Source organism: Spinacia oleracea, chromosome 5 (genome assembly GCF_020520425.1).
Source record: "Spinacia oleracea cultivar Varoflay chromosome 5, BTI_SOV_V1, whole genome shotgun sequence".
Classification (NCBI taxonomy): Eukaryota; Viridiplantae; Streptophyta; class Magnoliopsida; order Caryophyllales; family Amaranthaceae; genus Spinacia; species Spinacia oleracea.
The window spans coordinates 15,041,496-15,067,297 of record NC_079491.1 but is presented as its reverse complement, the minus strand read 5'-3'; the positions used below and the strand labels follow the sequence as shown (position 1 = coordinate 15,067,297).

The following is a 25,802-nucleotide window of genomic DNA, read 5'->3' as shown; positions in this document are numbered from 1 at the left end:
TCAATTTAATGATAGAGGTTCCTGATATAGACAGATGTTACTTGATTTTCTATGATAGTGTTACTTTTAATTATTGCAGTTTTTTCAATTTTATGCTAGAGGTTCCTTGTATAGACTGGCTGACTGGTGTTACTTGGCTTTCTATGTTGTGTTACTTATACATTGTATCCGCTGTTACTTTTCTTGTTTTATAGCATTTTCTTCAATTTCATATTAGAGGTTCCTTCTATATACTGATGTTACTTTAATTTCTATGTTTACTTTACTTTTATGTTCCGTTAACCAACATGATGGGCTTTAAACGCGTTTGACTTATTTATAAGTGTGAACATGTCAAACCATCAAGTTGATGGTGTGGCTGGTCACATATAAGACTTGAGGATCATATATAAATCAATAAAATGAAGTAAACTTATTTTGTAACTAATAAAATTGTAAATAATTTTTTTAAAACAATGTTGGTTAGTTTATCAAACAATTTTGGATAGCTGTAATTTGATTTTTGTTATTTAATTGGCCTTTTGGTTGTATTTAAATTGTTTTTTGTTAGTCGGAAATTTGGTTATCTATAAATTATATTTTGTTTTTTAATTAACAATTTTGTTTAGAGTTAATTATTTTATGTTAGTTCATAAACTTTTAGTTAGCTATGAATTTATTTTTGTTAGTTAATTAACAATTATGGTCATTTTATTAAAACTTTAATAATAAAATATTACCCTAGTCGGATTATTCTCGTAAATTCATACTCCGATCAACATCATATTGGGTTGTTGAGGCGTGGTTTTAAATGCCCGTATCAATAAGTGTCTTTTCCACTAGTGTTTATCACACAATGATTTAAAGTTGGTGTTATTTACAATAAATACTTAAAGTCGCATTATTCAAAGCCAAAATTTCTTGTCACAATAGTTTCATTTAATCTATGATACGTTTTTTTCAAGCATAAAATGCATCTTTATTTACTAATCATTTTGTATGTTCATAATCTTCTTCTTAAATAATTTATGACCAAATAAGTTTAACCTAAAGCAAACACAATGGCTTAATTTAAAAACATTTTATGATTAAAAAAACACTAAAATTATTTACTTTTCCTTGTAGAAAACTATGGATATGCAAGAAAATCATAATCAATTGAACCCAATTTGCAAGTTTTAGATCGGATTCATAATTTTGGATGTGTTATACTGAGAATTTTATGCTTCCAACATTTTAGATTATATATCCAATAAATTTCAAATCGTGTTTGTATAACAATTAGAGTGTTTTACACCTGGCTATGAATTGTGTCGGGTCGGGTCTTGGTAAAGAATATGGGCCTTTTGGTTGGGTCCAAGTTTGGGCTAAATTTTCCTCCCCAAATTCTTCCATTTCAAGGCATTTTTGTGCCTGGCTAAATTTGTGATCAATACTTCAGTTTTGGGATTTCCTGAAACTAAAAATAAAAACAATGTTCAATTAGTTATGCTTAAACTCGTCATTTTTTGGACGGGTAGGGCCAACAGACCGAGTTCTATATGATCGATCACCTCTAAATGTATTGAATACATAATTTATCATCTAGCACACTCAAATTTAATTAGAATACAACACCGTTTTGATTAAAATTCACGAAGATTTTTTGCATCGGATATCCATCATATCCAGCTACAAGATCCAATTTTTTGGATATTAGAAAAATTAATATTCGATTCATTTGGGTCAAAGTCTTCTCCATTCAGAATTTCAGATCGGATATCCAACTTTCTCAATTGCATGAAACAACATAAAAAAAATTGTAAACACGCTAAAAATGTATAGAATGAATCAATGAATAAGTTGATCGACTAATCATGCATCAGATATTCAAAAAAAGAAGTAGTTAGAACATAGATCCATTTATTTAATGGAAAAAAAAAAAATTCATTGCGACAATTTTAAAAACAACCATTTATGTTATTCATATAAACTCTAAACAAAAAAGGGGAAACGTATAACCAAATTTCACCTGCCATGAGTTTTCGATGACCAACACCATGAATAGATCTAATTGTGTTGCTACCCATCCTCGGTTGCGCGTTATCCTCATACATGTTTTCTAGATTTGAAACTTAAAGTGAATATTGGGGGCTAGGTTTTTTTTTCTATACTCTTTCGTTGTCTGGGAAAATGATATTGAGTGCACTAATAATTGGATTTGGATATTAATAGAGGTTTTATTTCTATGAGATTCAACGGCGTCGTTTTAAATAAAATCCGCTTTTCGTATTTTCTTAAAAGGGAAATACTTGACATGATTAAGTGTGGGTTTCAATGTAATAAGATGGTTTGTTACAGAAAAATACACCACGAAGAAATTAAAGTCTATATCTCCCGGATTAAACATAAAAAAAGATTTTTTGGCCTACTTTCACACAAAAATATACTCGTATGTTATAAATAACGACTTAGTAATATTTTTTTTAATTGAGCAAGAATACTTGTCATGTACTACCTTTGATTCTAAATGTTCTTGACAATCACTATTTGCATCAAGTATAATGCAATCCCTAAACGTTCATATATTGTAAGAGATTTTATAATTTGTAAAAATATATCGAGACAGATCTTGCAACACCATAAAATTATGCAGGCTTGTTCCTAACAATTTAAGGGCTTTAGGCAAAGTTAAGAGATTAGGACCCCTTATAATATATTTCGTATATAGTAACTAATAGTATCCTAGTATTTATATATCTAATTAAATCTCATAGATAAAGTGCTTTATACTACGTATCTTATAAGGAATAAAGAGGGACGAGTTAGGGGAAATGTCAGTGTACGGACTACGGATTAATGATTATGTCTTCGTTAAATATCGATTCTTTTAGGGAATATAACACGTACATTTAGAGATGTTTGGAGCACGAAAGACTTTAGTTGTTACGTTCATATGAATACTATGAAATTATTCACCTTTTTTATGGAAGAGTATGAAACTTATTTACCTTTTTGTGGAAGAGTGAAAACAAAAAATAGATTTTTTTTTTATGAATATGATAAATCATAGTAGAGCTGAAAGAAAATTATATCAAATAGAAAAGTAAAAAGGCAGGTGGAAAAAAGAAGGAAAGTTGTCAATTTTAAAAGAACAGGAAGAGTAAATGTAAGGTGGGAAGGATCGAACCGCACACCTGCTACTAATTGTAAACATTAATATTTAAGAATTTTTGTTAGAAATGACCCTTTATAGTCAAAAAATTGTGACAAAAAACCTTTTAAAAAATGTGAGAGATAATACTCATATCAGGTTTTTTGTTGTGAATAGGGACCAATACCCATTTTCCGGCAGTCAAACTCATTTCTCCTGCGTTGACCACCACGTGCACTGCATGTGACCCATTAAAAACGAATAAGTTTTTGTCATAAAGGACCTTTTATGATCAAAAAATTGTGACAAATGACCTTTTTTTTTTTTAAAAAAAAAAGTTGTGAGATAAGACCCAAATCAGGTTTTTTGTTGTGAATATGGACCAAGACCCATTTCTCAATTGCTTGACAAGCTAGGAAGCCAGTGCACTGACAATAATTGTAACACCCCGACAATTCACTCTTTTCTAAAATAACATTTTAATAAAACATAAATATAGAGAATAATCAAGGCATTATCGCCCGTGTGAAAACGTATCGGCTTATTCAGAATTTCGCCGCGGAAAACATAATAACTAACTTTAAGTTTATGAATAGTCAACTACGAAATTAAATCCAGAATCAACCAATGAAAAATAGTTATCATAACTAATTCAACGAGTTCAAAGTCCACTTAAACAAACCCAAGTTAACTTAGAGTATTAAAACTAAACTACAAGCTCTCCAATCCTGAACCCAATGATGCATCATCTTCAAACCTACAGATAGACAATGCTTATTGATCCTTAGAGACTGCTCACCAAAATGGGTCATCACAGGATCAATGAGGCATAGCCATGATCAACACACACAAACAAAGCGCGTAATTAGCAAAGCTGAGTACTACATACTAAATGAATAATAATCCTAACATGATTCTATTAAACGAACAATCCTAACATGATTCTATTAAACGGACAATTCTAACATGATACTAATAAAACATAAGTAAGGTCAACCAAAACATATTAAATTGAAGATCACATTTGACTAGACTAGACTAGACTTTTATAACATTAATATTATGACAAATTATTTTTTACCACCTAAAAAAGATCGATAAATTATTTTTTACCGCCTAAAAAACTAAAACTTGTATTTTACCACCTAAAAAAAAATTAAAACTTGTTTTTTACCACCTAAAAGCTAAAAAGTAGATGAAACACTTATGCATGGCTACTCAAAATAAGTGAACATAATATTTTTTATTGATTTGTGTAATTTCTGGTACAATCTCTAAGATGTTTATCCATTTATTCGATCTCCACAACCGTAAGAACTTGTTTTGTCGGACGTCTTGAGCGAGGGCCACCAGGTTTGTTCTCTTTTAATAACGTCGTATGGAGGTAGAACGACACTTGTTCTTCTTGTTCTTTTTTTCACCGGGATTTGATGTCGACTTGTGTGCTTGGAAGCAGTCTTAGGATTTTCGATCTAAAGAGTAGTAGGTTTTGTATACTACTTTCAGTGTGTCAGGCAAATGATTTGGAGATAGCTTTTTATATCATTCTCCTAGGTTTAGTGTTTCCCCTTTGATAGATAATTGAGCTTCCTTTCTTCCTACCCATTTAAATAACCCACTTCTATTAAATAAAAGCAATTTGAATAAAATTGGCCTATTTGATTTATAACCCAAATTAAACAATTTTATGTGTCATTTAATAATAGAAGTCAACATTTGACTTTTTCGGGACCAAAAATGATGACATGACATTTATCACATTTTCAATGTCTTCCGTACTAATCATAATATTTTATGCATAATTATCAGACACATACATTTTGAAGTAATATTTAACTTAGTGTCTAATTAAGGCCCTGTTTAGTTCACCTTATTTCTCCTGATCTGATATGATCTGAACTTATTTTTTATGATCTGATCTGATCTGATCTGATCCGATCTGATCTGAACTTATTTTTTCTGATCTGATCTGATATGATCTGGTCTGATCTAATCTGATCTGATCTAATCTAATCTGATATGATTCTTCAGAATTAAGTTTAAACAAAAATCTACATTTTATAATATTGTTATTATTTATTTGACTTTTCTCATGATTTAACTATTCCTTATATTAGATAGACCTATACATGATTTAGATAGATCGGTTATGATCTAGACATATAAGTTCTGATATGGATATGATTTGTACAGATCGGTTCTGATCTAGACATGATTTGAACATATCCGTTCTGATTTGGACATGATCAGTTCTGATCTGGACATGATATGTATAGATTAGTTCTGATCTGGACATGATCTGTACAGATCAGTTCCAATTAGTTATGGTCTGTACAGTTCAGTTCTTATATCAACATGATCTGGTAATGACCTGTACTGACCGGTTCTGATCTGGTCATAATCTGTACAAATCAATTCTGATATGGACATGATCTTTGCAGATCAATTCTGAACTGAACATAATCTGTACAGAGTCGATATCTAGACCAATTATAATTTGGACATATCGATTCTGATCTGGATATGATCTGTACAAATAGGTTTTGATATGAACATATTGGTTCTGTAAGGATCGGTTCTATGTAGACAAGATCTTTGCAGATTTGAACATGATCTGGACATGATCTGTACAGATCAGTTATGATCTGGATATTATCTGAGCCTAAGTCACTTGCTTAAACCATATATGCAGAGAATGGAAAACTAAGACGAGATTAATTTTTTTACTCAGTACTTATTATTATTTGCAACAAGACATCTGCAGATTTAATTTAATGTTTATAGGTAAAGATTTTGTTTTTTATATTACTTTATCAACTTTATATATTTATATATATCTCGTGTATTAACACGGGCACATACTAGTTGAAAAATCATAAATTCTTATTTACAAGTGGTGTACAATAAATATTGTACACCGGAGTAAAAGTTGACTCAAAATGCTTAAAAGTTACCTTCATATATGTAAAAATTATCTATTTTTTAGTGATAAATTTTTCATTTTAATAAAAAAAATATATTTAAAATCAACTAGGTTAAAGTTACATAAAACTGCACATAAAAGTTATCTTAGTGTACACTAAATTTATTATATACCTTGTGTGCGCAAAATCTTTTGTTGAAAAATTATAAAGGACAAAGAAGAGATAGAAGTGGATCTAAAGTGATAGATAAGGTCACGAAACCTAAAACACCATTTAGTTGAAAAATTATAGAGGACAAAGAAGTGGATCTAAAGTGATAGATAAGGTCACGAAACGTAAAACAGCATTTCATATTTTCATGTATCATCGATTGATACTAGGGAATATTTACAGAAGAGTGGGCTCACTACTTCATCCACTTCCAAAACCACACCCTTCTTTTAAACCCCTTTCTCTCTCCTCAAAACCCCTAATCTTCATTTCTCACCTCCGTACCTCCGCCACCAATCTTCAACCTCCGTCATCTATGGATTCCACTGAAATCTCACTCCGGCAATCCCTAGCTGAGAAGCAAGCCGCCGTCGACGCCCAAGCAACCGCCGTGAGGGAGCTCAAGGGATCTTCCGCCGCCGATAAGGCTTCCGTCAACGCCGCCGTTGAAGCTCTCAAGGGCCTGAAATTGGAGAAGTCTTCGATTGAGGAGCAGCTTCAGGCGATTTTGAAGAGTAATGGCGGTGAAAGTAGGGAGGCATTTCGACAAGGCGTGATTAATACGCTGGAAAGGAAATTGTTTTACGTTCCTTCGTTTAAGATCTATGGTGGTGTTGCTGGTCTTTATGATTATGGTCCTCCTGGTTGTGCTGTTAAGCAGAACGTTCTTGCCTATTGGCGTCAGGTACTGATATACTTTTTGAATTAGTGATAAATTGCGTAATTCTGATGATCTATTCGATTGATTTGATTGTTTAGGCGTTGTGATTTGGTTATACATATGTTGAGTGAAAATTCATGTGAAATTTGGTGTCGAATATTTGATTCATGTGAAATTTGGTGTCGAATATTTGAAACATGAAACATTTGATTGATTGCATGTATTGTCAATGAGCATTTTTCCATATTAATGTCCAATTCTCTACTTTACTAGCTTAATATCAAAGCATATTCAAAGCATATGACTTTTGTTCCGTAGCTTACTGAGAATTTTGGATTTTGGATTTTGGATTATGGTGATTTTACATGTTCTAAGAAACTTTAAGATGATGAATCTTAGGCTCAAAAACTTAATATGGACCTGTATTAAAGATCTGATTTTTTTTTAAATATTGTGCATCACCAGCATTTTGTCATGCAAGAAAACATGTTGGAAGTTGATTGCCCATGTGTGACGCCGGAAGTTGTACTAAAAGCCTCAGGACACGTGGATAAGTTTACTGACCTTATGGTCAAGGATGAAAAGACCGGCACATGTTACCGTGCAGACCACTTGATCAAGGATTTCTGCAAGGAGGTACTTGAGAAGGATCTCAGTTTACCTGCCAAAAAAAGAGAAGAATTTGAGCATGTTTTGGCTGTGTTGGATGGTCTCTCTCCCGAGGAATTGGGTGCAAAGATAAAGGAATATGGCATAACTGCACCTGAGACCAAAAATGAGCTTTCTGATCCGTATCCCTTTAATTTGATGTTTCAGACCTCGATAGGTCCCTCTGGTGTAAGCCCTGGGTAAGTTTGCAATTTCCTCAAATCATATATTGGCTGAATTTGTCTACCCCTGCTTTTTGTTATCTTGCCTTGCTTTCATGCCGTTGCTTGTAGGTTTATGCGGCCAGAGACCGCACAAGGTATTTTTGTGAACTTCAAGGACCTGTACTATTATAATGGAAATAAGCTTCCTTTTGCTGCTGCCCAAATTGGTCAAGCCTTTAGAAATGAGGTCTGTAATCTTCACTGTGTTTCTGTGAATAAATTTCAGCTATTCTGACATGCTGATTTGTGGTCGGGTAGATTAAGTCTGGTGTGCTGTGTTTTGAAAAGCTCTTGCAAAACCTCGTATTTCATCTCTGAGACATACATATGCAATTCTTTCCAACACTACATTATTAGTGCTCTTGATATTGATGGAAATGCAATCGATTAATAATTAATCAGACAGGGAAAGGGTAAACATGGGTCTGTTGACAGGCAACTTAGTGAATGAATGATGCATATTTTTCAATTCATGTTTCTTATGATGTTTTCCTATATCAGAATTCTCATGTCATAATTTTATGTATATAGATATCTCCACGCCAAGGTCTTCTTAGAGTTCGTGAGTTTACTCTAGCAGAAATAGAACATTTTGTGGATCCCCAGGACAAGTCTCATAAAAAATTTCCTGATGTTGCAAGTTTGGAGTTTTTGATGTTTCCGAGGGAGTTACAGGAGTCTGGGCAGTCTGCAAAGAAAATGGCCCTCGGTGAAGCAGTTAGCAAGGTTAGATTATATTGATGTTCTATGTCCTTTCTCCTTATAGTTCCTCTTAAGCACTCTGAGTAATCTCATTAATTTTTGCTGATGTTTTGTGTTCCTATTATACAGGGCACTGTCAACAATGAAACTCTGGGTTATTTCATTGGTAGGGTGTACATCTTCCTCACCAGCCTTGGTATTGACAAAGAAAAGTTGCGATTCCGTCAGCATCTTTCAAAGGAGATGGCTCACTATGCTGCTGATTGTTGGGATGCTGAGATTGAATGCTCATATGGTTGGATTGAGTGTGTTGGCATTGCTGACAGATCTGCATATGATTTGCATGCTCACACGGTAAAAGTTTGGTAACAATTATTTGTTTTTCAAATGCTAACGTTATGCAGTTAGTACACATCCTTTTTGTTTGATGATAATAATATTATTTTATGTTAACTTTAAACAAAAGATGCCAATGAAGTCCATGGACTTACAACGTTCTAACCTTGTTTAGGATAAAAGTGGCGTAGCTCTTGTGGCTCATGAGAAATACGCAGAACCAATAGAAGTAGAGGTATTACCACTTTCCTATCTTCCTTATAACCTTTCTTCTTTTTTCACCTCTGGTCCTAGAGCATGTGGTCATGGCCAACTTTGCTGATGTATGTATATGATATACTTTCAGAAAGTTACTATTACTCCAGTTAAAAGGGAGCTTGGCCTTGCATTTAAGGGGAACCAGAAGATGGTGGTTGAAGCATTGGAGGTAATTGCTTAAGATTCCATTTATACTATGCTTCAGTGAGACTATATTACTGGTTACTTCACTATGTTTGGTTCACCTGAATTTGACCTGAACTTGAACTTATTTTGTTTAAACGTAATTTTGTTGAAAATAACTTATTTGTGTGTTAAATTGTCTGGAAAAAACTCACTTTTGCCGGAAAAACTTAACTTATCTGAACAGCTGAACTTATTTTGCTATATGAACTTATCTGAACTTATTTTTCTGAAATAAGTCAAAATAAGTTAAAATAAGTTTGAAACCAATAGACCCTTTTAGTTGAATGTTAATGATTTTCTTATTTGCTTTGGTGTTGTTTTTATGCAGGCCATGGATGAAAAAGACGCCATGGATATGAAGGCCAACTTGGAGTCTAAGGGTGAAGTGGAATTCAAGGTGTGCACTCTTGAGAAAAATGTGACAATAACCAACAAGATGGTAACGATCAAGAAGGAGAAGAAGAAGGAACATCAAAGGGTTTTTACGCCATCAGTTATTGAGCCATCTTTTGGTATTGGGCGAATCATATACTGTTTGTACGAGCATTCTTTTTACACCAGGGCAAGCAAAGCCGGAGATGAGCAATTGAACGTCTTCCGTTTCCCCCCTCTTGTGGCTCCAATAAAATGCACTGTGTTTCCTCTGGTTCAAAATCAGGATTATGAGAAAGTCGCTGGACAGATTGTTAAGTCATTGGCTGCGGCTGGTATCTCGCATAAGATTGACACTACAGGTACGCTTATCATCCTTCATTGACTAGCTCTGGCGACTAATTTTGTGATTTCCTAAGATGACTTTCTTTGTACTGGAAAAAGAAAAATGACATGAGTCAGTATTTGTGTTTGTATGAGCATGGAAGTTCTTTACTTTGAGAAGGGATTTCATCACATGCATGAACTATACTTCATGAGTAAATTTGAACTTCCTTCAACCAAAAAATAGGGAGATGAGCCACTATATGTATTTGTATATTCCGTTGAAGTTTTTATAATCTAAAAATGAAAATTTTATCCCATGCGTAAGAACTGCTTGATGAATCAACTGAAATAATAGGTCATTTGTTATTTTTATTGGTTACAACTCACTTATGTTGGCTAATGGATATATATATTTGTCAAAAGCAGTGACATGGGAAGTTGTGAAAATAATTATTTATATTTTTTGAAAGAACCTTTTACAAGATCATCAATTTATACTTCCCCCGTTTTAAAATAACAGCATGTAGTTTTAGGATATCAAGTGAGTAGTACATGGAAAGCGATATTTTAATGTGCAATTGGTGTTAATCCGTTAATCCGTTAATGTGGTACTTCAATTGCTTGTGGGACAGTGGGGGAGAGAAACAGTAAAAAATAGTACAATAACCTCACTGGTTTGTAGGAGAGTGAAACAATAAAATAGTAGTGGTCTCATGCCAAGTTTAGCAATTATTTGATAACGGCCCAAAGAGGCAAGTGTTGTGATTATTGCCAAATTGCACTTGATAGGAATTGATTGTTTGGAAATTGCGAGGTTGACCTCAAAAGTCAAGTATGGCCAATGGTTTTGGAAAGGAGAGTTATGCATAGCATGGATTATACAACTGTTGCATGCTTGATTAGATGCACTGCTAGCCGCAGAAGTATGCTACTTTCTAGTGTGTCTACCTTGTCATGCTGAGTTGACAACTTGTGCTGGCTTCCATGAAGTCAGCTTGTCGAACTAAGGCGTGAGGGGTGTGACCAACTTGTTCAGATTGCAAATATATAAAACTACGTAATTTCTTCTAGGGTCCTTTTCACTTTTTATTTGGGTATTTGAGAAGTTAATCCTGCTCACTATCGTAAGATGGAACTTGGTTCTAAATTTTGCTTGTCATTCTATCAAATAAAGAGGAAATCTAATTAAGGAAATTTTGTCAAAATAAGACCTTAAGAGTCGAAGCACTTTTTGTGAGGCCAACTTTTGTTCTTTTATATCTATAAAATTACTTTCACCTTTGCTGATGCAGTAATTTTACTTATGAACATATGAAAATAAAAAAATTGATATTTTGAAAATGACATTGAGACAAATCTAACAAGATCCAACACGACTATGTTTTTCTATGTGTATATCACACACGATGTTTAATGTAGAGTATGTGAATAGTGTAAATTAAGTAGGAGTGAAGGGAGAAGTACCTTTAAGTTTTTTTGTTTTCGTTTTGCGGTGTGTTATCAAACCATTTCTTTTGGTAGAACATTACCATTGGTTTCCAGGAAAAAATGTGAAGATTCCGGCCTTTGATAATTGTTTCCCCTCTCTTATTCTTCTTTCTTTCCTTCCCTCTGTCAATTTTTTTCTTAAAAAATAGAAGTGCTAGGTATCATGGAATATTATACATGTATACCGGAGGCATCCAAAGGAGCAAAGAGAGATTGAGAGCCAAACTTCAAAAGAAGATGCCTACCTTTAAGGCTTTAACCAACATTACCCCCCCTCTGTTTGGAAATTACCATTGCTTTCCCAGTAAGGTTTGCTGGTTCTAGAACGGTGGTTGCCCAAAATGGCATGTATAGGAGTGAGATAATTGATGCAGCGAAAGGGAGTTTAAGGTGTGAGTTTGCTGTTTCTAGTATGATTGCTGATGGATTAAAGGCCGTAGAAATGGTCTTTTGAGACACGAAACAAAGAGCAGAGAAAGAGGAGAGCTTGAAACTTTTAGCATTAGTCTAAAGCGTACTAGTATTTTTTTGCGTGCGTATAGTTTTATGCTTTTATCATTTTTTTTACTTGATTAACAAGATGAGTTGAACCCTTTATATTCTGATATGTCCTTGAAATTTCAAGGTACATACTTTGTCCACACTCACAGTGCTAATAAAGTGATAAGTAGTGATTTTCTTGTTTGGTCTGGTGATTAAATCTTAAATGGCGGATCCTTTCTGTGGGATACAAAAGAAACCTCCAAGAAATGATAATCTCACTTCAACAGGACTACAAAGGTATGCCCTTTGTAGAATCTGTAGAACCTTGGATATCGTTTACATTGGGGTAGTGATATTGTCTTGTTGATTTGTCGCTAAATGCATTAACCCTAATTATTTAGTGGGACCAAAGAGTTTAATTAATTATTCAGCTATTTGTAGGACCTTGAGAGCTTTTGAGATATGGTCAAAGCATTGTCATATAAGTATGTGAATATTCTCAGATAGCTTGGCATTTGATATTGTTTTCAATATTGAACTTGGTCTGTCATGTATGTAGTATTTTTCATGGAATCTGGTAGAGAGCTGTGAGTTCAGTTTTCAGTTTCATCTGTTAACTATTGATAGTCTCTGCCAGATTTTTTGTCTGCCTCGTTTTGGCTTGTAAAGAGATCAGTAGCTTGACTACAGTTCCATTTGTAGTTATAAATTACCGACCACCAATGTTACTTTTGCAGGCACATCGATAGGCAAGCGTTATGCAAGAACTGATGAACTTGGAGTACCCTTTGCCATCACTGTTGACTCAATAGACTCTGTCACAGTTCGGGAGAGAGACAGCAAGCAACAGATTCGAGTCCCGGTTGATGAGGTTTCATCTGTTATTAAAGAGGTGACTGATGGTCAGAGCACCTGGGGAGATGTGCAATGGAGATACCCAACTCATTCATCTGTATCCGCAGATGAGTAAGAATAGCGTAAAAAAAGGAGTTGTTCAAGGATATGAAGATTGAAAGAGGTGCTTTTGTTAACTGTACAAGAACACATGATACAAGAAATGCTGACGGCCAATTTTCACCTCAGATAACTAGTCAATTTGTAACGCAATATGTTTATCTTTTTTAAAATTCAACCTACTCTCTTAGTTACTGAATAACCAAATGATATGGATTTTGCATCTTCAACACCTCTGTTTCTGTTTCTTCTTGTGTCCTAATATTTTAAACATGCTGCTTATGATTAAAGTAAAACTCATAATGCATGCAAATGGGTAGGATTCAGCATTTTCCAGGGAGATAGACAAGGAACCCTTAGAAGTCAGCAGAATGAAGAAGGATTTTCATATTCTTAGTAATACATTATTGTGTTCGGTTTTGTTCTTTTGAGTTGAACTGAAATTATCTTAACTGAATTGAACTTAACTGAATGCTTTTGAATTAAACTTAATTTAACTGAATATTACGAAGGAATTATGTCTTTAGATATTTTTGGCAATTAGACAATATTGATTGTCCTACAACTAAAATATATTAATCCTATGAAGTCACATACTGCAACACTATTCCAGGTTAGGCTAATTTGTGCAATACCTTAATCCTAAATTGAGAATCCATTACGAATTTCGTATGAGATGTTTTGAAAAGCTCTTGCAAAACCTCGTATTTCATCTATGAGACGTACACCATAATTGTTTCGAGCATTTATAGTTGCTTGTGGTATATGCAATTCTACCCAATAGTAACCTGTCACCCCATGTGCATAAGGGTCATTTTGGTTTTACTATTAGTGCTCTTGATATTGATGGAAATGCAATCGATTAATAAAATAGATAGGGAAAGGGTAAAAATGGATCTTTTAGGTACAAGCAAGTAGGAAACTGGGTGAATGAATGATGTATATTTTTCAATTTAGGTTTCTTACTATGTTTTCGTATATCAGATTTCTTATGTCATAATTTTATGTTTATAGATATCTCCACGCCAAGATCTTCTTAGAGTTCGTGAGTTTACTCTAGCAGAAATAGAACATTTTGTGTGAATCTCCGAGACAAGTCTCATAAAAAATTGTTTATGATGAATTGCATAATTATGTGTATCGCTTGGGTTATGTTTACAATGCGTCAAAGATGTACAAATGAGAGGGAGTGCATATTTATAGGCCTTGCCTTCCTAGTCTAGAGAGTTCCCACCTCTTTTGGAACTCTTATACACACCTCTACACTAATCTAATAGAATGCCTCAGTGTAGAAGCTTCTGGATAATATAGATAAGGATAACAACCTAACTATGTACCAATCTTAGAAATTTCCCAAAGCCATGAGCCTTCATAGAATAAAGAGCATCTGATGTAAAATGGAGGTGAAGTAGTCTTTGGTGCTCACCACAAATACATTCCCGTTCAAGTGAACAAAAGGGGCAAATAGCTGAAATTTTTTGCCGCCCAAAACAAAATTTTCAGAAAGCTTTTCCCCCTCTTTTTTTTAGAGCGATTTCCTTCAATATTGCATAGAACCAATAATTCCCAAAATACGTTACTTTCTAAGTTAATTCCCACCATATCGTCCACGTCAGCAAGGGAGAAAGAAAAATATTTCTTTTTTCCCGGTTCAACATTGAACCGCCATCTCAGATGGTTTTATTTTAAAGCAAAAAGCAAAAAAAAATATTGCGCATGTAATCTGATAATAACACCATCAAACAAAACCTTCAACAACCATCATCAATGGCGTCTGCAAAACCCTAAACCGTGTAGAATTATGAGCAAACCCCTAAACCCTAAACAAACGAAAACCTAATACTTGTATCAATTTTCCATTCAATAAACAATTAATTACATAAATAAAATTTAAAAAGAATTAGGGATTTACCTGGTTGCAGCCACCGCAACAGGTGGTTATGCGGCAGACGAGTAGCGTCGGTGGGTGAGTGGTCTGGCCGCGACGTCGGTGGGTGACTGGTCGGCCGACGATTGACCGAGAGGCAGGGTGGGGGCAGCGCTGTCCACAGCAACGAGGAACTAGGGAAGGGAGATGTGTTTTTTTGTTATTTTGAAATCAATAAGAACGCTCTAACCCCTGACTTGATTTTGGTGTGTTATTTCAACCACTATCTGAAATAGCGGTTCATTAAATACATAAACCGCTATTTCAGGTAGCGGTTTAGCCCTATAAACCGTTGTTTGAGATAGCGGTTTACTGTAAATTTTATAAAAAAAATAGACCGTTTCTATTTTGCTGACGTGGACGGTATGGTGGGAATTAACTTAGAAAGTAACGTATTTTGGGAATTATTGAATCTTTATGCAATATTGAAGGAAATCGCTCCTTTTTTTAGTGGGATTTGTGAGGTGGCAAATTGTAATTGGTGGGGTGCAAGATGCTCTTATACGCCATGTGTACACCTAGCCTTTTTCGTTCATGTACATCAATTCTTAAATGGTTTCACTCTCTATTTACATTTCTCTCTCATCTCTCTACCTTTTTTTTTAATTCAATTCTCTCTCTTGAGCACCAAATGTTAGTGTTTGATAAACATGCACAAAGGGGTCATTGGATCGTGCTATAGCGGGCATAATCAATTCGAGTTCGTCTTGATTTTGCTTATGTTGGGTTTGGGTTTTATTTTTATAGAGTTCGATTTACGTAGAATTGTCTTTGTCCGTCTCTAAGACCACACATGATCTATTTAGGCATAGTCGTGGGTGCTCATATATATATGCGGTCCATAAAACACTTCTGCGCGCTAAAACAATAGTTTGAATAGGAAATAAATTTTCAGTGAACACCAAACTTACAAGAACATGAAAATTTGTCGTGTTGGAGCTAATGCTCTAAATGGGCAGAATTAGACATCGGTCATCTATTAAATATGAAATCATCTGCCAGATAGGCTTATAGAAGTTGTATCTTTATATTTGTGTGCATCATTTTTGCATGTAAAAGAGCATCAGTCGCAAATAGTGAAGATTGAATCCGGGTGCTTTTTGTCATTTTGTCAGGATATAACAAATTGATCTTGGCTACATACTTTCTTACTTATGATATGGATTTTACATCTACAGCACTTGGGTTTCTTCTTGCGTGTGATATTCAAAACATGCCGCTTATGATTAAACAAAATTCATCATGCATGCAACACAAGTAGGTTTTTCAGCATTTTCAGGGGAGATAGACCTAGAAGTGGGCAGAATGAAGGAGATCGAAGGATGTTCAAGTTCTTAACCATACATCGATACATGATCTATGTTCTACAACAAAAGTAGCAGAAATTGAAGCATCAGCATCAGCATGTGAGATTAACTAGAAAGGAAGATGGTGGGACCCAGCAGCAGCAGAGACAGAGTTGGTTGCGCTGCGCTCAGCATGGCAAAGCTGGCGAAGCTTGGTGGGTACATACCAAATGGAGAGGCGTGGGTGAGAGCTGAAGATGGCATCAATATCCCATCCTTGGCGTGCAGCTATTGCAACAAGGGGTTTGTAACAGGCCTGTCTCCAGGCACCTACATTCTCTCCTCTCTCTTTGAACGCTCTTCTCAGGGCATTCGAGGTCTCCGTGTCTAGGCAGTGCAGAGCATAGCAATGCACATAGTGCCTCATTTTCGGTTTGTTGATGTATGTTGCTCCTGATTTTTTTGCGAATCTGAATACCTGGTTTGTTACCTGTGTATTTTTTTTATGAAATTTGTTAATTCCAGGCAAACAGTCGATTAATCTGAATACAGCAAAATACATAAAGACCAGCATACAAGTAGCAAAAATAAAAAGAACAGCATTTTGCATAAAATAGAACCTGTTAATTAAACAACACCTAGTCACTTACAAATGGACTACTTGTGAGAATTCCATAAAATAGAAATCCCTCTGAATGTACATTTACAAACTTTCATGTAAGGCGGTCTTACACAAAAGACCACCTTAGTGCCATATAAGTTAAAAAATGAAATCAATTAGTTAAACAATGAAACTAATAAGTTAAGAACTAAAACTAATTAGTTAAGAAATGGAACCAATTAGTTAAACAATCAAAGTGGTCTTTCACGTAAGACGATCTTACACAAACTTTTAGAAAAGACGGCCTAACGGTTAGACCACTTTTATGCACTGGAACCAATTAGTTATGCACTTTAACTAATTAGTTAACCACTGTCCACTGAAACCAATTAGTTAAGTCTGAAATTCAATTAGTTAGGCAACAAAACCAATTAGTTATGCAACCGAACCAATTAGTTAACCGCTGAACCAATTAGTTAAACAATGAAACTGATTAGTTAAGTAATGAGATCAATTAGTTAAGATTTTATGAGTTTTAGTTAATAACAAGTTTGTTAAAAAATAATAACTATTCGACTGATAAATTTAATTATTTGTCTTTATACATTAACTATTTTGTTATTTAATTAGTTGTGATTTTATTACTTTTAGTTATGTTTTACATTAGTTTAGTTAGTACCAAAAAAATGGTATAACCGTTAGACGGTCTTACACAAAAATTTCTATAAAACCACATTGGATTAGATGACACGTGTCATTTCATCTTTCCACCATCAATTTAGTTTTTTTTATTATTATATTTCCCAAATTTGTTGTTGTTTGCTTTACTTCCTCCATTCTTTTTTAAATGACAAAATTGTACTTTTGGCCCTATTCATATAATATACTTTGACCATCAATTGTGATTTATACTTAACAAAAAATATAGTCATGTGGGATCTTGTTATAATCGTCTCATCCTATAGATTTATAATATCAAACTTTTATAATTTTTAACCATTGATAATAAAAGGTATTAATGGTTGAAATATTGCATTGGCAAACGTGACAAAAAAATTGTGTCATTTAATAAAGAATGGAGGAAGTATTTTATAACTCCAACCGCTTCTTCCACTTCATCTTCCCCATACATAATCAATTTTTCAATTTATTCACTCAACAACTTTCACTAGCTCCATCTTCCCCTTTAACACTCAATATTAATTTACTATTTAATTTATGTATTTTTTAAACCTTCAAATTTCCCATCTATTTAAATCATATATATTCTCACTAAAATCACAAACTCAATAACATTAAAACTTAGGAGGGCGATTAAATAGCCACTATATAACCGCCTGTTCTTTGAACGGGCTCAGAAGTTAGTTTAATTTAAAGGACAAATTATTTTTTACCATCTATAAAAATTAAAAAATTATTTTTTATCACCTATAAAATTAAAACTTGTATTTTACCACCTAAAAATAATAATTAAACTTGTTTTTTACCACCCGTAACTGAAAAAAAGATGAAACCTTTATGTATGGCTACCTAATTCGATTTCCCTCCATTTTTTACACTCCCTATGTGACTTTCTTTAAGTCTTTTACCTTTCTCTCTTTACTTCCATTAATTTTTGTCAATTTTGTGAATTAATAGTGGTGAAAAATTAAGTGAATTAATGAAAAATTAGGAAACGAGAGAAGATAAAAGAGTTAAGTACATGAAATCGTAGAAAAAGAGAATATATTAGAAATATTACCGTTATTGTAGTGGCCCCCCTAACATTTTAATCCATTTTCCAATTTTCAGGTGGTAAAAAACAAGTTTTAAACTTTTTTTAGGTGGTAAAATATAAGTTTTAGTTTTTCAGGTGGTAAAAAACAGTTTTTTGATTTTTTAAGTGGTAAAAAACAATTTGTCCTAATTTAAAAATTAGTTTTGGACTCGGGCTATGTCCCGAGTTTTTATTTAGATAATCTTAACTATGCATTTTTCGCAAAAAAATAAATAAATAATTATGACTAGTTCCTATTTAATTAAATAAAGTTTATTTATGTAGGAGTATTCGTTTGCAAAAGATAACATGTAATATTGCATACACAAGTTATTAGTGTTCAAATCATATGGTCATGGGTTCGATTGCAAGAGCAGATCGCCACATAGCATTGTATACTTTCTCACAAACGTCTTTTAATATATTAGCATTCATACAAAATATTATGAAACTTGCAAATCAATATAGGTACAACTAAAAAAAAATGAATGAAACAGTAGAATACTACGTAGTTTGTAAGAGAGAAACAGTTGAAGTACTGTAGTTTAAAGTTAAATTGAAGGCTGCAATCATAAATTGATTAGTTATGAGTTATGAGTTATGACAGTAGGGATTTGAGTAGTACAGTAGTACAAGTATGAGTAATCAAACGCTATTATCAGAGGAACAACGACGAATTGATGTTAGCACTGTAGCGTTTTAGCATGTTTAGGCCTGCAGCCTCATATCTCACTACTCATCCTTTTTTTTTGTTGGGATTTACGAGACCAATTCAATAACACCATTCTTATCTTTTTCCTACTCGATCTATAACGTGCTCTCTTTTCTGTTTGTTGTCCTATTTCTATAATAATAATTAAAAAAAGTTGTTCAATTAATATGGAGTACTTCAATCATAGATCCATGAGCAACAATCGCGTCATCAATTTCAAACGAGGAGGGTGTCCGAATTCGTTGATATGTGAGAGGGTGAGACTACGAATTATGACTTAATTTTACTAAGTATAACAATTTACAATGAAAAACAGAATTTCAAAATTAGTTTTTTTTTATTGGGTTCAGGGGCGGATCTACTATGTTTTTTAATTGAAAAATCATTCTAATAGGCTGAGTATTTTAAAAAAGAAAAAAAAAACACGAATTTGTTCAATCTAGGAGTTGAATCCATGACCAATGGAGACATTAACATTACTAGATTTCCTCACTAACCACTCCAACATCTTTCCTTCCTGAGTCTTTGTTGCAGATTAAATATATAAACCTTATTTTTAGTTCGCCAAGTATTTAAAATTCATTTTTTTTTCGGGGGTTGCATGTCATATTTGATTTTTAATTTTTACTTCGTTTATTGTTAAAGTTTTGTTGTTATTTTCTATATAACACAGAGTACTCCGTATACATTTATACTCCGTATTGTATAATCTTTAAAATCTTAGAATTTATAAAATAACAGTAAACGGTGAAATTGATAAATTTCATGTAAACATTATAATTAGTACTCCGCAAATTGTCATTTTCATTGTATCTTTTTTTTTTTTAATGTACTTTTTGTGTCTACCCTGTTTCAAAATCATGGATACGCCACTGGTTGGGTTCCATCTAAGAAAAATAATAAAACAAAAGCAAGTAGTGAAGGATTGTACAATTTCCCCTTCATTTTGAAGGGGAAATGGTTTTCCATCACTGGGAGAACAATTTTACTTCTAGGTATTTACACTCCTTTGCAAACCAAACAATGTAAAACTGAAAATAGAAGAAAACTGTTTTTCCAAAAATTATATAACTTAATTTTAAGTCATTTATTGATTTGAGTTAAGCTCAAAGTTAAATAAGGAGTTGGACAAAGTGGAACTTTTGTAAGATTATTACGAGAGTAATGGTTGGCCTGATGACCTTTTCAATATAATACATTAAAATATAACCTATTATTAACATTAGACAAATGTATGGTTTAATGTTTAGTTAGATGATGATGATTAGCAAATATCTTTTATAAATTGAGAATGAGTTGTCAAAAGCCAAGCCTTGACACCTTCTTCTGATGAATCCCCCACAATTTAATCAAAGTTGTTTTGGTGTTTTCATACTTTCTGACTAAACACTTGTCGAGCTGTCAGTAGGTGAATGAATCTTCACTTTCAATACCCAATGCTTCCCTTTTGGACTTCACTTTCTATTGGTTTGTTTGTTAACTTTGGTTAAAACAAAAACAGACTTTGATATTTCCCTTTCTACCCCGCAAATGTCATAATTAATTGTACTCTACACACTCATCCGTACGTGCGTATCATTCAGTTAGGGTTCTTCACGGTAAATTCAGTAGTACTAAATTTTAGGTTCATTACTGGATTTTAAAATTGGGGATTGTCTGTTAGCAAAATTATAGTGTAAAGCGAAGAAAAAATCAGGAAAAACAACAAGTTTTTATAATGTTTGTTTTATTTAGGGTGTCAGGTTACTCATGATCCAATGTAGTTTCGCCACTGGTTATTATCTAATGAGACTTTAATTGAGTTGCACCTCCGTATATGTTTAAAGTTATCAACTGACAAGTGCCAAGTACTTACATAAATTAGTTCTTTTTAATTTCAAAAGAAATGTAGGAAGAACAAAAGAGAACAGGTTATTATGTCTTACAACGCAACCGGCTTTTTATAATTTGTTCTATTAATAGAAAGATGATTACGATGGGAGAAACTTGATGATGATGCGGATTTGTGGAGCAATGGGAATGTTGATTTCAAGGTCTATTTTATAACTTATCCTAAATATACCATCATATTGTACCACAAAATAAACAATGACTTTCTAAATTTAGTAAGTTAATAATCAATGCATTTAGAATAACCAAAATTAATCCGAATTTATCAAGTGGCTTTCAAAATGAAAAGTGATGTTTTTAGGGGTAGGGGGGGATGGCTAAAAATTGCCATGTACTACTTTCTATTACGTTGATTAAAAAAAGAAGTGGTGAAAAGACAACCCAATTCAACGAACCTATAATTGAAAGTACTTCATTTTATGTTTTGGGATCACCTAGTTTGGCATACTACGACTTTATGTTGATAATCTAGCCTTTTATCATAGGAATATTCTCTAAATATCAAATCCATATCAATTTAAATTGTTAGTGTGTCATAGTCCGTACATAGAATTTTAATATTTATTCGAATTTCACCTATTTTAACATCAAATAATTACCAAATCCAATGAATTGTTAGATTAGAAAAACATGCAATTTAAGATAATTGTAATTACCATGTTGATTAATTAAGGTGAACAAATAAATGAAATAATATACTCCAAAAAGGATTGATTAATTAAAGAATAAATTAAAAGGTTAGGGAGTACCTTAGTAGGGCATTTTTCACCACGTTCCTTAGCAATGTTCTGAACTTGTAGCAAAAATTCACGGCATTGCTCATACAAATGGAACAAATAATCCAACCCATTCTTCTTCCCCCGCGCTACTTCTCCCGGCTCAGTAACGATGAAGGGATGCTCCCTTTGCCTCTCAGTAACACCGCCAACACCACCTCCGCCTCCATCCTCGTCGTCATCAACTTCCTCTTCTTCCATTTCATCATCTATGTTACTATTATTGTTGTTGTTGTTGTGCCCTACAAATTTCCTATTAGCAGCTGATAAGCTCATCATATTTTGGACTGTGTTCCTTGCTTGAAGATGCTGCTGTTTCCTGTGTTTCTTTCTCTGTTGATGATCATGTTGGTTATTATTAATAGGATGTGGTGCCACCATTTCCCAGTTTCCGCCACCACTTCCGACCACCTCTTTCTCATGTACTCCTTCCTCTGATAGCCCTGCAGTCAGTTCAGTATAAAGGTGATCAAATTCAAACAATTTTGGAAATGGACTTAATTAACTTTTACACAATTATCGGTTTGTGTTTTTAAAAAGACGAATCGAAACGACATAGGGTTGAATCTTAGTGGAACAAATATCATTTTATTTTAGAGCGTAAGATACTAATTTAGTCTATAATCCCTCCCCGAACTTATAATAGCATGTAATGAATTTATTTACAAAGTAACAATTTTCACTCATACGAAAGAAATTGGTAAAACTTTGCATACAAGTAAATGTGTAATTGGTGTTAAATTTGCAATGAAATTAGTGTTTTATATACTACTCACTCTGTTTCTTTTTGTTTTTGTTCCAAATGTTTTTTTTTTTGGTGGTTCAAAATATTATCAAAATTTGTGTACAATGATTATTTTAACCAATTAAGTTCATTGGATCATTTAATATCTTTCACATTTTTTCATTGGGACATTAATTTTTTTTTCATTTTCGAATATGAGAATTTTGATAAAAGTGAAAGGAAAGAAAATAATTTGACTTGTTTAAACAAAAAAAAATAGAGGAATCTCAATGTACGTTAATTAGTCATTTGTAAAAAGTCAAACGTAAAGAACAATAAGAAATAGAGAGAGTAGTTAAGAGGGATGAGTACCTTCTTGAGAGAGGGCATCATGAGGGTGGTGGGTCGAATCGGGCGTATTTGAGAAGCTCTGGTGGTGGTGACGGTGGCGGCGAGACTCCTCAAGCTCCTCAAGACGGCGTCTCTCAGCACGGATTGCGGACTTAATGCCGTAACGCTCACCAACAAGAAGGTCCCAACGGAAGAGGTGAGAGAGGCTGTTCATCATCTCATCCACCTCTTCCTCCTTCATGTCCACTAGTGTGTTCACCGTGAACCCCATCTCCGCTATTTTCGCCGCCGTGTAGTACCTTTTAATTGAACAACACCACAACATTATTATAACAAATGAAAAAGATCTAGTATTCAAATAACTTTATGCTTCATTAACAAATGAAAAAGAAAGGGAAAATGAAATTAAAAATTTAGGGTACAAAAGTTCTTGAGCTTAGTGAGTAAAATTATGCGCGAAATCATTTATGTGTATGATTCTTTATTATACACCAAAAATTAATAGTTTTAATTGACTTTTCAAAATCAACCTATAAAATTATGATTTCAGACCACTTTTTGTGAACTATTTGAAATATAGATGTAGCTACAAATACTCAATTAAATATTTACTTTTTTTTTTAAATTTAATTTGGAGTTTTTTTTGTAGAGATTTCATCAATCAAAGTGAGTTTATGCTTCATTAATTTGTGGCTCTTACTATATCTAGATGGGACGTATTTGTAAGAAGTCGTTCCCCAAAGGCATAAAACCTTGGTGGAACTTAAATTGACTTGATGAAACTATAGCTCGATGTTTTCCTAAAAAATAAATTAAAAAATAATACTCATAAATTATCAAAATTCATAAACTTGACTATTATAATGTAGTTGAGTACCTTATTCCGTACGCTTGGAATAACTCTTCCAAGCCACCAGAACCTGAACTTGATCCTGCTCCTCCTGCAGCAGCAGTAGTAGTAGCAGCAGCACCACCACTTCCTGGCATTCCCATTGCAATTCCCTGCATACCCATACCCATTCCAACACCATGTACACCTAACATCCCTCGAGCAAAGTACGGTGGAAGTGTCGTCGGGGGCGGTGCTTGTGCCGTGCACGGCTGAGGAGCCGGCGCAAGGCTGCTTCGTGGGTAATCCCACTTGAATAGGGTTGCTGTAAATGGGTCTTGATCCATTTATATATACTCCACACAATTCAACAATTAAGGGTTTCTTTTTGGAGTGTTTATTTTTTCACAAATGTTTGTAACTACTCCGTACTAGAAAGGAAAAGAAACCCCAAAAAGGAAGGTATGAAAGGGAATTTGAAGGTGGGATATTGTGTTTGTGTTTGGTCTAGATGAGGTAATGAATTTGTTTATGTGAATATAAATAGCTAATTTGGGTTGGGTTTTAGCTTTAGCTAGATATAAAAGCTAAACATTCGGAAAATAAGGGTATAGGATACTGGATAGGACATGTCTTTCTAACTTTCTTGTCCTTTTTGTAACTAAGCCTACACACTTTAATTTTGCTACTAAATTTGATTTGGTCCCACCCCATCATCCATGGTGACAAACTTATAATGTTGTGTTCTGTTTATGTTATTTTCACTTATTTTAGGCCTAATAAGATAAGATAATGCATACGAAATATAAGCTAAAATAAAGGTCAATAAGTTCAGATAAGATAATATAAGATATATAAAATTAGATAAAACAAGTTCACATCCAATAAAATATGATAATTTAAGTGAAATTCAGGTGAAGAGAACGCACCCCTAGTCTAGTATGATTTTTTTAGTTTCTAGTCTGGTCTGATTTTAATATTTTATGTGTGTGTTTATTCTGGTCTGAATTTTTCTCATCTAATTTGATTCTAAGAAGAATAAGTAATAAATAATAAAAAAAAATAGGGCAAAGAGAACATGTAAGGCTTGAACTTCGTAACACGTAAAACAATTATATAGTGGTTGTTGTAGATATGGTCACTGGGCAGAGTCGAGCATGGTCAAACTTGACTCGTGGGTCAAGCTTTATTCTGATCCGATTCAATCCAAGTACAATATATCTAGGGTTAGGCATTAGTGTGTTGTGGGTTTAGTTTTTTCAACCCAACCTACTTGGATCTATCACGCCACGGTTTACCTGACACTGGCCACTCGATAACCTAACTCACCCAACCTTACCCACTTAATTCACCTGACCGGTTCACATAACACAAATAGCCTTATCTAGACTCGCTTAGAGCTTTGTTCCCCAATTATGGTTAGGAAAGGAGTACGAAATTATAATTCAAAGTGCGCAAACATGTACTCCCTCTGTATTTATTCAAGAAATACACTTGCCTTTTTCGGCCGTATTTATTTAAGAGATACACTTGCCATTTTTAGTAACTTATCAACCCCACCATCTAATTAAATAATACATCTAATTTACCTTATGATCCACCAACATATTAAACAAATAATTTCATAAACCCACCCCACCACCCACCCCCCAAAATGACATGGTCCTCACTTGCATGTTTATTTATTAAAATATCTACCCAACCCCATTTTCTTTATTATTTTATTTCATTCAATTCTTTTTCTTAATACTCGTGTCTGACCAAGTGTATCTCTTAAATAAATACGGAAGGAGTATAAGTCTATGTACACCCGATTGAAAATTTCGTACTCCTTTCCTACCCATAAAACGAGGCTGATTTTATGGCGGCAAAAGGAAGCTCTTGTATTTCTATGTCGCTGTAGTTTTCGTCTTTTGATCCTTCCCTTTCCCTTATCATCCGCAAGGATGCTTTAGGTTATCCCTTTCAAAGGGGCTAACCTGGTTTTTTCTTTCCTTATCAAAAAAAAAAAAATAAAAAAATAAAACGAGTGTTTCAACATTTAAAACGTAACAAATATAGATTA

The 25,802-nt window shown here is 33.7% G+C and overlaps 2 protein-coding genes across 2 annotated transcripts; one reads left to right on the top strand and one right to left on the bottom strand.

Annotated features, from left to right (window-relative positions):
* The first annotated feature begins 6,286 nt into the window (after positions 1-6,286).
* LOC110784605 (glycine--tRNA ligase, mitochondrial 1) lies at positions 6,287-13,115 on the top strand. Its single transcript, XM_021989054.2, has 9 exons — positions 6,287-6,931; positions 7,373-7,755; positions 7,849-7,966; positions 8,311-8,505; positions 8,611-8,835; positions 8,993-9,052; positions 9,164-9,244; positions 9,590-9,995; positions 12,669-13,115. The coding sequence occupies exons 1-9, from the start codon at positions 6,395-6,397 to the stop codon at positions 12,899-12,901; spliced, it is 2,238 nt and encodes a 745-aa protein (XP_021844746.1). The 5' UTR covers positions 6,287-6,394; the 3' UTR covers positions 12,902-13,115.
* Positions 13,116-16,012: 2,897 nt separating this feature from the next.
* LOC110784581 (floricaula/leafy homolog) lies at positions 16,013-24,286 on the bottom strand. The gene is made up of 4 exons (XM_021989033.2): positions 23,786-24,286; positions 22,930-23,207; positions 21,807-22,276; positions 16,013-16,588 (listed from the first exon to the last, which is right to left on the bottom strand). Exons 1-4 carry the CDS (start codon positions 24,082-24,084, stop codon positions 16,229-16,231), a joined length of 1,407 nt encoding a protein of 468 aa, XP_021844725.2. The 5' UTR covers positions 24,085-24,286; the 3' UTR covers positions 16,013-16,228.
* Between the last annotated feature and the right edge of the window lie 1,516 nt (positions 24,287-25,802).